The 13651-nt window shown below is 39.9% G+C and overlaps 1 protein-coding gene across 1 annotated transcript in view; it reads left to right on the plus strand.

Annotated features, from left to right (window-relative positions):
• Positions 1 to 13651, plus strand: part of EEA1 (early endosome antigen 1) — a 643459-nt gene that overhangs the window by 129793 nt on the left and 500015 nt on the right. The window contains exons 4-9 of the mRNA XM_053719231.1: positions 406 to 460; positions 633 to 698; positions 1852 to 1891; positions 7930 to 8043; positions 8310 to 8431; positions 10759 to 10914. Coding sequence (XP_053575206.1) covers positions 406 to 460; positions 633 to 698; positions 1852 to 1891; positions 7930 to 8043; positions 8310 to 8431; positions 10759 to 10914 — 553 coding nt within the window. The remainder of the gene's footprint in view (positions 1 to 405; positions 461 to 632; positions 699 to 1851; positions 1892 to 7929; positions 8044 to 8309; positions 8432 to 10758; positions 10915 to 13651) is intronic.

The following is a 13651-nucleotide window of genomic DNA, read 5'->3' on the forward strand; positions in this document are numbered from 1 at the left end:
AATTATGTTTTTTGCATAGCTTATCCTAGCTAACTATGGGAGTGATTTCTATCATTTTGAAAAACTATGAGAATTTTTGTAAATAAATCAGTTGTTTTTCTAAGGAATGGAATCGACCCCTATGTGTTTATACCCTGCAAAGGTTAAAGTCCCGCTCAGGAGTCAAAAACATTGCAGCTCCCTCAGCAGGAAACCATGTACAGAAGCATACAGGAGGTGGTGTGCAAAGGTTTCTGGGAATTTGTATCTATTCAAGACTATATAACCAATAATTCAAGCTATGATGAAATATTATGACTAGAAAAGTAGAAAATATGTTTTTTATCTTCAATTGGATGGTATATAAATTCCATTACAAATGCATATTTCCCTGCTAAAACTACTATTTGTTTTGTTTTTACACAGAGAGGAAGTTCTCTACCTTAAACAAGAAGTCCAAGACTTGCAAGCATCACTTAAGGTCAGGTCTTCTTTGCCTATTTGCATGTGCAATTTAACTTGAGCATCTTTCGTCTTGTTAATGTCCCGTATCTACTGTTCTTTATTTAGGTTTTGTAATATAAATTGTACTTTTTATTGTTGGTCATTCAAACACACTCATATCTCATATTTTTTTTTTGTTTGCTTTCCAGGAGGAAAAGTGGTATGCAGAAGAATTGAAGAAGGAATTGGAAAGTATTCAAGGGCAGCTGAAGCAAGTAATTCATTTAAAATCTTTGAAAAGCAGGTTCATGATGGAGAAAATAATTTAGATTCAAATGGAATACAAATTCATTTTAAACTGGAATTTTATTCTGTTAGCCGTGCTTACCTGTGTCTGATTACTATGTGTTTCTTGTAAGTTTTTAATTTTTTTTTGATTGATGCAGAGGTATTTTTACCTTACAAACTGATCTATAAAAAAAACCTCTGTATCCATGAAAACAGAATTAAAAATGTGTGATTAAATTGCCTTCATGTATATTTTATGGAGGAAAACATGGAACTAAATAGTAGAGATATTCTGTGCAGTGCACTGCAGTTTAGTGTCAAAACCAGTATATAGAAGAACATTCAAACTAGTTGTCTCTAGTTAATGTAGGGCTTTAACAAACATGATTTGTTTCTTTTATTTGATGCAAAGCGTATTCACCCTGAGCTTGTGAGGTTCAGCTGTAATCATATGAGTATGTACCTTACTCTGATCAATAACTGGGAACTCAGTTCAGACGCTTGTTCACCACAGCCATATTATCTCTGCAGCACCCATTACGCCAACTAGCTACCTATGTGAGGTCTCAGGTCAGGTGTGTGGTCCATTTATTGAAGCTTTATGTCCAAGAAAGAATCCAGATCTGATTCATAGGCCCTGTAGTGCTCTTTATACCAGCTATATGCCCTGTATAGCATTGGATGCCTACGTTATGCAAGTTATATGCCCCCCACCCCCCCAAAAAAATAAATAAAAAAGCAGGCACCATTGGTTGTTGTAAGCCCGAGTATTCATGCACCTGCTGCAGAATTGCCCCTGGCCAGTACATTTTTGTTATTGTATCTTCTGAAGCAGATAAGCTGGCTCATCTAGTGTTTGTTTCTGTCTAAAAGAGGGATTTTTACCTGATGCTCTAGTATTAGCTGTTGGTGCATATACCTCCATATCTCCACAGATTTTATAATGCTAAAATCCTCTAATCTCAATTGTTATCATCATAAACTCTGATAGGGGAGTAACAGACTGAGAGCTAAATATACCTATAATGTTAAATAGTTTAATTAATATATATATATATATATATATATATATTTATGTATTTATATAACAAACCTACCTAAGTGTGGTGTGTTTTATTCCTTTGTTTTCTGTTTTCTTAGGAACCGACTCAAGATGGGATAGTCACAGTTGCAGCTACAGGTGATTGTTGTTAAAATGATAGAGCACTTTTCTCTGTTTGTTGCTGTTCATATCAGAATAGACAGAGAATGAATATGTGTGCAGTTAATGCCCCATGACAACCCCCTTCCTTTGAGTATAATGTTCTGGAGATGCAGCCTCTGGCTGTATTTACTGCAGCCTATGTAAAAATAATGTGCAGAGGGCTAAATAGTTATGATTTTCTTCATAAATGGAAAGAGTCCACAGCTGCATTCATTACTTTTGGGAATTCAGAACCTGGCCACCAGGAGGAGGCAAAGACACCCCAGCCAAAGGTTTACATACCTCCCCCACTTCCCCCAGTCATTCTTTGCCTTTCGTCCCAGGAGGTTGGCAGAGAAGTGTCAGACGTTATTGATAGTCTCTTATGGAGGGTAGTACTCTTCGGCATGGGACTGATTTTTTTTAATCATGTTTGTTATGTGATTCTTAGGCTCATGGCTATTTTGGATCATAACGGCCTATGTCTAGTGACGCAGCCTTTACGGTCGGGCACGCTTTTTCATGGACTGCACGGTTTTGGCTCTCCGTTTCCGCATTCCTGACCGTGTGGCAACGGAGAAATTCTGGTCCGCTGGTGTCTGGTTCATAGGAGGTGGTGAGTGCCCCAGCCATTGGGGGTGTAAGGTTCTGTTTAGATTTTTCTTATTGGTCCATTTTTTTATCAATATCCTAGTTATGGAGGGTTCTGATTTTTTGGAGACGGATGTCTCTGACTCAGATTTTACTTCTTGCGAAGAATATGAATTGTCCCCGGTGATACATGCCCATCAGTTATGTTCCGAATGCCGTTTTAGAGTGCTCCTCAGGATCGGGGAATCGGGTGCCTGCTGAGCCATCCGCCTCTGGGGATTCTATTTCTAATGAGGCGAGTTCCCTACCACCAACTCGTAGGGGTAGATTTATCAAAGCCATTCTCCTTTAATTCTGTCCAAAATAGCGCATACGAACTGATCGTCATATTCATCAAAGCACTCTACGCCTATAATTGCGCAAATCTGAAAGAAACTTCTTCGCACTCCGCTTGCATTCGCCTAGGTGCACAAGTGTGCCCCCAAGTGCAACAATATATATTAGTAATAGGCGTAATTTAACAGCCCGACCTACAAACAGGCCCAGTTTCTTATTTATCATTGCTTTGCGCCGATAGGGAACTGAAATTTCGGCTTCAATTGCGTGTTGTATATTTCGCCATACAGACTGAGGCGAACACCATTATAATACATGCTTTTACATATTGTGATGCAGTACTTTCTTCTTTTAACTAATTTTTCATAGGCTCAGTGACAAGAAGAGACTGTTATTGCCAGAAATTTGTGCTTCCAAAGGCGCATACGGGTACCAACAGTTATATACTGTGTGTGTGTGTATATGTGTATATATATATATATATATATATATATATATATATATATATATTGATATATATATATATATATATTGATATATTTATTTTTGTGATCTTACATTATCATATGTCATATGTCAAAAACAGCACAGAAACATTATATAATATAAATATAAGCTAAATAGTTACCTAAAAAACGCTTTTTTAATCATCAAAACATGGCGGCGTAAATATTTATAGGGATGTACTGTAATAAATAGGGAGTAAATGCTTTTTCCGACAGGCAAAATTTATCATTATTACTCCCTATCTCGCCTGCGCAAAGTTACGTCTATTTTTTTTATTTTTTATTAATTCAGGCACACGTGCGCTTCTCCGGAGGTGAGCTGGGGCGCAGTTACAAGCGAAGCACATACAGAGTTCGCCTAGCCTTTGATAAATCTAGCCCTTCTTACGCATGCAGGTAACCCAAATGCTGCTTATCCTTCTATGGAGAGTGGCCTGTTCCCACCGGAGATTACGACATGGTTCCGCATGGCCATATCTTTGGTGCTGGCGCATCTGCGCCTCTGTCAGGGTGCCAGGAATCAGACTGAGACAAGATGTGCAAAAATAATCACAGCTTTTATTAATAGCAAAAAATAATAAAAAGTCCACAAGTCAAATAACAAGCCAGGAATCAAAACCAGAACTGGTAGTCAGACGAGCCGAGTCAGGAGCCAAAGCGAATAGTCAGACAAGCCAGAATCAGGAACAAGGAGAACAGTAGAGTCAGGAACAAGCCAGGGATCAGGAACGAGGAGGGACGTCAGACAGCCTGGTAATACACAGGAGCTCTCACAAACAGGTCTGAGACAACGCAAGGGCAAAGCATACTGAACAGAGGCCCTTTAAATAATAAGTGATGACATCACAATTCTGAGACTGCATCCTGTCTCACACGGATGATATCACCAGTCTGGCCATAAAAGGAAGTGCAGGAAATGAGCAGCATCACACAGTATGCACCAGGGTCAGCAAGAGAGGTGAGTAAAATGGCTGCCAGCAGCACATGGCAAACAGATCAGGAAAAAAACCCTGACAGCCTCCCGGGAGTGTGTTTACGATATTGTCCGTGTTCCGTTAACCGGGGCTCGTTAGGCGTGGGATCGCCTGGTCCAGTTCAGCCCTCCGGGGGAGCGACTGTCCCTGAGCCTTCAGGGGGTCAACCGGTGTCTTCATTTGTCCCGGCGGAGATATGTTGAGCTTTTCGTTATAGACTGGCACGCCTTTGTGTTCTACTGAGGCACGTTTTGGCTTTGCTGGAGGATCCCACTCTTAATGGGTCTGGGAATTCTCAGTCTTCCTCTTCGAATGGCTTGCATTATTAGACATAAGGGAATGAGGTAATCTTCTTATAGTCTTTTGTTATTGAGTATCCTTTTCCAGTTCTGAGCTTGGAAGACTCAGATCCCTGTTGGGCTGGTCCTGCGTGTGTCCCCGTTCTTTCTGGGCGATAACCTACGGGTTACCTTATGTTTTACCTTATGTTTTATTTTAATCCAGTGAGGATGGATTTCTTTGGTTAAAGCTCATGTTGTTGCAATATTTCCTTCGGGAACTTTCTTCTCTGGAATTGATACTCGCAATTTTGTGGTCGCACTGTTTACTTCTACAAAAGTTTGTTAAAGAGTGAGGACGTGCTAGTCCTATGTTTGTCTGTTGTTATCCCTCCATCTTAGGGGGTGACTCTATGTGGCCTTGATAGTGCAGAGGCCCTTGGTTTCAGGCTGGTCCTGACTGGTTACAAATCCTTCTGTCTTTGAGGCCTAGTTCAGACATGTGGCGCCTTTTATACCTGGCTGTTCCGGTGAGGGCGCTGAGTGCTCTCACTATAATTTGTGTTGTTTTCCTTTATTTTACAAGTTTCAGCTAGCATTCTGAGAGGACTTGATGGTCCGTGGTTTGCCTAGGGGCATGGGGGATTGAGTTCAGTCCTCATTAGCCTTTCAAATCTAGTCGGCCGGGACTCCGTTGAAATCCACTGCAACATACTCGGTTGTTTTCTGTTCTTTGCGGGAACTAGAGTGTTCCTTCCCGTTGTGGGTCGGTGGTTTGGAGGATTTAGGTCTTTCATGCTGCCAATTTTTGGCGGCCTTGCCTTTTCAAGGTCTCTTTGGGAGTGTCCTTTTAGTACTTGTTCCTTTTTGACGTTCTCTTCCTTTGGGTTGAGACTTTCTGGACTCTGTGCATTTTTTTCTGGCGGCTTTGGTCGTTTAATTTAGGAAGTGAGGGCTGTGCTGCTTTTTCTACTTCCGGGAGTTCGTCGTCTCCATTTCCAAAGGTTTCTCCCAGGGTTCGGGATGCTCTGCATTCTTCTTCCTTGGGTGTGGTCCTCCAGAAAGGTAATCTGAGAGGATTATAGAGACTACCTACTTTGACACTCTCTCTCTTCGGGTGATGGCAGCACTTCAGGTGAATTAAGTGAAACGGGTATGGAGTTCTTTATGGCTTCTGTGTCTTTGCTCCTTTGTGGAAGTATACGGTAGTTTGTTCCCTTCCTCTAGTAAGGGGTGTGTTGTTTGGAGACTGACTGCTGGGCGAAGGTGTCTCCTGGAGGCTGTTGGCTCAGTCGAGTCTAGTCCCTGCGGTCTCTAGTTAGGCTTGTGGACTATCTGCGGGTCAGTGTCCTTGGGCCTTTTCCTTTTTTTCAAACTTTTTCTCGGCTTCGGATGAAGCAGGTTTTTGTTAGGTAGGGGTTTTCAACCCTGGTGCCCTCAGAATGGGCCGCCTCTTCTACCCTCCCGTCTTAGCATTCAGTGTCCTCTATAGCTTGGGTATTGGTTTCCCAAAAGTAATGAATGCAGCTGTGGACTCTTTCCATTTATGAAGAAAAACTTAAATTATGCTTACCTGATAATTTTCTTTTGTTCAGATGGAAAGAGTCCACAGCTCCCCACCCGTATTTTTTCTGTGGGGCATCTGTTATTTTTGTTCTTCTGGCACATTTTCACCCTTATATTTCTTCTACTGTTCCTTGTTCCTCAGCTGATTGACTGGGGGATGGGGGAATTGGGGAATTGGGGGAGGTATTTAAGCCTTTGGCTGGGGTGTCTTTGCCTCCTCCTGGTGGCCAGGTTCTGAATTCCCAAAGGTTATGAATGCAGCTTTGGACTCTTTCCATCTGAAGAAAATAAAATGATCAGGAAAGCATAATTTGTTTTTATTTGACCAAAATTGAAGCACAGAGACTGTGAAAGACACTAGTACATATGCATAGTATACACCAGTAATTAAAGGGACATTCCAGTCAAAATTTAAATGCACATAGATTAATTACATCTTTGAATAGAAACATATATTCAATAAGCATGTATTGGCAAAAATGCTTCTAGTAAAAGTTATCATTGTATTAAAGTTAACATTGTTCTCTGCACGTTCATGTGAAGCATAGCTAGATATTGTCACTGAACCCACATTTTAAATACTGCAGCTGCTCACCTCATCACTGGGGCTTGTATCATGTCAGTAATTAACAAATTTAATCATTACCAGATGGTACAAGCACCTTAGGCTGTCTGAGCAAGTACTGTGTATAAAATGCTTGTGCACGTTGCATATGTAAATACTCTTTTGAAACAGCTATAGCTTTTATTAGAAGCATTTTAGCTAATACATGTATATTAAAAAATTTCTTCTGTTCAATACTGAAATGCATCCATGTGGTTTCCAATTTTGGCTGGAATATCCCTTTAAGACAATGTAGTAAAAATATGCATGCAATATAAATGTTTTAAAAGCATTTTAGAGACATACCCCTTCAATATCGCATTGTAATGAGTTTGTTCTATTAGCTATTTGAGCTTAGTTGTAAATCTGTATAACTGCAAACTATTTCTATTTTATTATCAGAATGATGATTTTACACTAGTGAACTTAGGCAAATGTGGACAACATATGATTGTGTGATATTGATTTAAAAAAAATGCGTATTTGCACATAAAATCTACCAGGTACATTCTGATAGAGCTCCGTGGACTTGATGATAAAACGTACAGTATATTGTCAGAAAAAATAAATGATTTGATCTGTTTTCATTCACAAGACCTCTCTGTGAGCTACTTTACAGATGAATCTTTAAAACTTTCACTTATTTTGCAGTACACTAATAATATTATGTTTGTTTATAAAATGAATATAGGTTGAGCTGTTTGCAGGTTTTTTATTTAACCTCTATCCCCCTGTACGTCATGCTGTCGTTAAGCAGTTTACTAGCGTAGCTTTGACGACATCAGCAAGACTGGTACTATTGCCGTCTTATCTATGACCTATGTGAGCGGCCGCCGACATACAGGGTATGTTGTTAAGTGGTTAAAGGGACATGAAGCTCAGATTTACAATTCAGATAGAGCATTCAGTGTTAGACAACTTTCCAATTTACTACTATTAACATATTTGCTTCATTCTTTAGTTGAAGGAGCAGCAATGCACTACTGGGAGCTAGCTGCTTACATTATGTGAGCCAGTGACCAGAGGCATATTTGTGCAGATACCAATCACTGGCTAGCTCCCAGTAGTGTATGGTGTCTTCAACAAAAGGACACCAAAAGAATGAAGCAACTCTTTGGTTGTTCAAATGTATATTGCATATGTAGAACGAGTGTTCATGAATGTATACTTCTATTCCCAGAACTTCAGTCTTTGGGGCATCAGTTAGAAGAAGCTAAAACGGAAATGTTTAATATTAAGCAAATGAAGGACTTGTTTGAGCAGAAAGCAGCCCAGCTCGCAACTGAAGTTGTTGGTAAGTTATTTGTACAATAATTTGCACTATTATTGTTACTACCTATAGACAACTGTAACAAAGATCAGAAAGACCCCTGCACTATTATAGCTTAGCATAAGCTTACTGAGACACCAAAAACACTACACATTAGTCTGTCATATACTTACTATTTAAGACTCGTAGGGCTGCCTTACTATTTTGAAGAAATTGTTTAATGATATATTTGTTGGTTGTTCAACATGGAACTGTTAGAATTGGACTACTCCTTTTTTGTTTTAAACTAGACTTGAAGGCTGTGTATGATGAAGAAAAAAGTAAACTGGCTGCTACGGAAGAGAAAGTGAACAGTTTATTTCAGGAGCTTGATGTGAAGTCACGCTTGATTGAGGACTTGAAGACTGAACTGGTAACAAACCAACATTTATTTATATTTTTAAACATGCACTTTGTTAGTGTGTTCACCTCTGTTATGCCTTTTGATGTGCCAGTAAAATTTATTTTGTATAATGGAATCTTAATATACATAAAATAAATCTTCGTTTTATTAGTTTCAATAGTTAAATAGATGTGGTAACGGGCTGGGAATAAAATACATGTTGCGTATATAAGTGAACATCTTAATATATTAGATACTGCAGAAATGTAATTATCATATGATAGCTTTGAAGAAGGAGTATATTTCTTACTAAGTAGGCAACTAGTATGAGGCCTTTATGTATTGGTTAAACAGTCTGGGTTCTTATAACAAAAATGCTAGACATTCTTGGGTATTGGACTCGTAATTACAGTGTGCTAAGGTAACATTTAAATGAAGTTACTAAATGTGGTGTTTTTTTCTCAAGTTTAGAGAAACACAGAGAAAAGCAGCTGAAAGAGACAATCCCCCCATTACCTGGAGTTAAGACATCTTATAAACCCTTACAAACCACACCCCCACCATACCGGTTTCACTTAATCCACCTGGAGTGCTGCCATCTAGTGGTCATTAACAATAAGCAAAATAGCTTTATCTATATTGCAATGCACAGATTATAATCGAACAGAACTATAGATACAGCTATTTTGCTTATTGTTTTGTGCATGACCACTAGATGGCAGCACTTCAGGTGGATTAAGTGAAACGGGTATGGTTTGTAAGGGTTTTTAAAGATGTGTTAACGCCAGGTGTAACCATACATGACTATGGACTTATTCCAAAACGTCATTTGTTTTGTGGTCTGGCTGTGATTATTGTACAGATTGTACTGAATAAATCTGTTGAAGAGACTGGTGCTGCTGCTGCTGCTGCTCATTTTTGATGATTTTATGCTATATAGGGTATTGTGCAGTACCCCTTGAGCTGGCACACTGTGTGCTCCCAGGTGCTGGAACTCTCTTTGGAAATAATATTCATGTTGCCACATTTTTGCATTTATCTATCACATATGCAGCAAATCAAGCTCCTATCATTGTGGCACATTTCATTATGGCATCATTTCTCTAAGATAGTTAACGTTAGACCTATATCAGGCACATGGATGCATGAATCATTATCCCAGTGATACTCACTTTACCTGGAACTTTACTTGTTACAAACTTTATATCATTTCTCAGGATCAGTCCTCAAAGGTCACTAACCAGCCTGATTCTAAGGCTTTTCCTATCTGAGTACAGGGGAGTCAGTCCCAGTGAGTGAGCAGCTGACCAGCCCTGGCAAGGTATTAGGATCTGGCGTGTTAGGTAGAACTGAGAAACTCTGATTCCTATGTTAATATTTATCTGAGCTGCATCCAGGCAAAAAGTAATGATTAGGCAAGTGCTGGAGTACCCCTTGCCAATTGCAGAGGTAACCTCAGGGGTACATGCACCACAGGTTGAGAATCAAGGCTCTACTGTATACATACAATGCAAATTTAAATGCATAGCGCTTGTGTTATTTGTTTTATTTTAAAGGCAGGTGAGAAGTTTTTCTTTTATGATTCAGACAGAGAATACAATTTTTAAAAAAAGTTTCCAATTTACTTGTATGATCAAATTTGCTTTGTTCTCTTGTTATTCTTTGTTGAAGAGATCTAGATAGTTACATGACAGGAAATAGTGCTGCCGTCTAGTGCTCTTGCTAATGTATAACATTGGAGCAAAACTGCTGCCATATAGTACTGCAGACACGTGCACACTCCTGAACTTGCCTTACTGCTTTTCAACAAAGGATAACAAGAAAACAAAGAGCATTTGATTATAGAAGTAAATTGGAAAGTTGTTTAAAATTGTATGCTCTTTCTGAATCATGAAAGAAAAATATGGTGATTGTATGTCTCTTTAAGCTCAAAATATACCTAAGCCAAATAGAAACTTCTAAAGTATTCAATAGTCCTATTCATGTAATCTATTTTATATCAGTTGTTAGTGTTCATCTTGAGTTTATTAATCACGTCACTGCTCAAACTTGTGTTCTCACAATGCGCAGGCTATTAATTTGTAATGCATTGGGGTGCAAGGTCTTAAAGAAGCCAACAATAAAACCTCCTAAGGATTCAGATTTAATCTAAATGATAGAAGTCCTTTTCTAAGGCTCCATTTAATAACTTTTGTAACAATACTTGTTTATCAGTATGTAGTTGTAGCTATGCCTCACTATTACTAGAGTATCAGTTTTAGGTAGCTTTTCTTGCACAGCTTGCTAGTATAAACAGAACGTTGTATATTTTGAAATCTTCTAGCCTTATGTATAGTTATAGCCTTGCTGCCTCACAGCTACAACGACCCGGCATTGAGGATGTTGCTGTGCTTAAGAAAGAGCTAATCCAGGTCCAGACACTCATGGATAAAACAACCCTAGAACGTGAAAATGAATCGGAGAAGCTGAAAGATGAATGCAAGCAGCTGCAGATGCAAAACACCAACTGTGAGGTAAGTTCTATCTTGCTGGATAGAAACAATGCAATTTTCTATGTTTTTGTATTGATATAAAATGATTTACAATCTATGGGTCTGTTATAATGATTTGTTATAATGATGATCTTTTTACCTCTGTAATTACCTTGTATCTAAGCCTCTGCAGACTGCCCCCTTATCTCAGTGCTTTTTAAAACTTGTATTTCCTTCCTAAGATAGGGAGAGTCCACAGCTTAATTCCTTACTGTTGGGAAATACAACCACCAGGAGGAGGCAAAGACACCCTAGCCAAAGGCTTAAATATCCCTCCCACTTCCTCATTACCACAGTCATTCTTTGCATTTCGTCACGTTAGGAGGTGGCAGAGAAGTGTCAGAAGATTCGGAGATCCCTGAAAAAGGGTGTCTGCCCTTCGAGATGGGACAATTTTAAGTAGTCATGTCAACCTCTCATTGAGAGTATTGATGAAAGTTAGAGTCTGGAGATGCAGGGAAAGTTTTTCTGCGAAACCATCCCGACTACTGCTAACAGCTCCTAAGCAATCGGTGTTGACGAGTTTCACAGCCTGCTTTCTCTCACTCAAGTCCATATCAGGAGCGCTGCTATAAGACTGTCGCACTTGAGAGGCTATATTCTGTTCCACAGCATGGATCCTGGAGGTAAGATCGTTTCAATTTTTACACATAAAACGCTATAACAGGGTCACAGTGTGGCTCCTTTATACTTTGATAGGATACAGGGTTAATATCCTCTGAAGGGGGTTTATTGAACAGTTGGGGTTAATTAATCAGTTTATTTATTATTTACATGCTGCTTTGTGTGATTTTTTTTCCCGGGCTGATAGACTGTGTTTTTGGCTGGAACAAACAGGTTTCACTTTTAGGTTTCACTTTTAAATTTCACACTTGCTGTGCTTATAATAACAGGGGAAGTACTGTCTTGCACTCCATGTGCCCGGGTGTGGTCTATGTTAATTTCCTTAATTCCATCTGAGACTTGAACCTGAGGAGAGCATTTCCTCTGTTAATTGTCTGGGTTTAGGAGATGGTGAGTGCCCCAGCTATTGGGGGTATAAAGGTACAGTTTTCTATAATAAAAAACATTTTTATTTGTGTTCTTTTATGGGTATAACCTGAGCTATGGAGGACTCTGACATGTTAGAAGGTACTCCTTCTGTACAAAATCATACCTGTTTATATTGTGAGGAGGCCGTGGTTTTCCCGTCCACTCAATTATGTTCCACATGCCTTAACACCAAGCCTGCTAAGGCTCTTAGTCCCTCTGAGCCGTCTATATCTCAGGACTCGGCGTCCCGTGAGATTACTACCCTTGCTACATTATCCACTCCACATGCAGTTCCCTGTAACACATCTAATCCTCCATCCGGAGGGGGCCTTCTTTCTGCGGACTTTGCCGCGCAGTTACAAATGGCGGTGTCTGCGGCCCTCAGTGCATTACATCACTCTAACAAACGCAAGAGAAGGTTTAAACATAGCTCTCCTGACCCGGAGTCATCTAAATATTTATTGGATTTAGCTTTTATCTTCCAGTTATCCGATGCTGAGTTTACCTCTGTAGCTTCAGAGGGTGAACTTACCTGGTCGGATCCTTAGTGTCTAAGCCTCCTGCTGCGGAGGAACCGTCCTTTAGATTTAAAATTGAGCACTTGCGGTTTTTATTAAAGGAGGTTCTGTCTACGTTAGAGGTTCCAGAGGCAGCGCTGCTTGAAGAACCTATAATACCTAAATTAGACAGAGTTTACGAAGACAGGAAAGTTCCTTTGACTTTTCCTGTGCCGGTTAAGAGGGCGAACATTATTAAGAATGAATGGGAAAGAATTGGTTCTTCCTTTTCTCCCTTGTCTACTTTTAAAAAGTTGTTCCCTGTCCCGGACACTCAACTGGACTTGTGGGGCTCCATTCCTAAGGTGGATGGTGCTATCGCCATGCTTGCTAAACGTACTAGTATACCTCTTGAGGATAGTTCTTCGTTCAGAGTGCCTATGGATAAGAAAATGGAAACCTTTCTGAGAAAGATGTTTCAACATAAAGAATTTTTATTTCAACCGGCGGCTGCAATTGCCACTGTTGCCGGAGCGGCTACCTACTGGTGTGACTATTTGTCAAAACTCATTGAGGTGGAGTCTCCCCTCAAGGATATTAAAGACAGAATTAAAACTCTGAGAATTTAATTATTTTATCTGTGTTGCGAACATGCAAATTATTTGCCTAAATGCAAAGGCCTCTGGCTTTGCAGTCCTAGCCCTCCGGGCCCTCTGGTTGAAGCCTTGGTCTGCGGATATGACTTCTAAGTCCAGACTCCTTTCTCTTCCCTTCACTGGAAAGATTTTATTTGGTCCAGGCCTGGACTCCATTATTTCTACGGTTACAGGAGGCAAGGATGCCTTCCTACCGCAAGATAAGAAGAACAAGTCTAAAGGACGACAATCTTATAATTTTCGTTCTGACAAATCCCAACGACAACAATCCTCCTCCAAGCCTGAGGAACCCAAGAGTACTTGGAAGCTAGCTCAGTACTGGAATAAATCTAAGCAGAATAAGAAGTGTGCCAAAAACAAATCGGCATAAAGGGTCGGCCACCGATCGGATCGTGTAGGGGCAGACTGTCTCTTTTTTCAGACGCCTGGTTTAAGGACATTTGGGATCGGTTGGTCCAGGAGGTGGTATCTCAGGGATACAAGATCGACTTGAAATCTCATCCGCCAAAGGGCAGATTCCTTCTCTCAAATCTG

The sequence above is a fragment of the Bombina bombina genome, chromosome 6, assembly GCF_027579735.1.
Source record: "Bombina bombina isolate aBomBom1 chromosome 6, aBomBom1.pri, whole genome shotgun sequence".
NCBI lineage: Eukaryota > Metazoa > Chordata > Amphibia > Anura > Bombinatoridae > Bombina > Bombina bombina.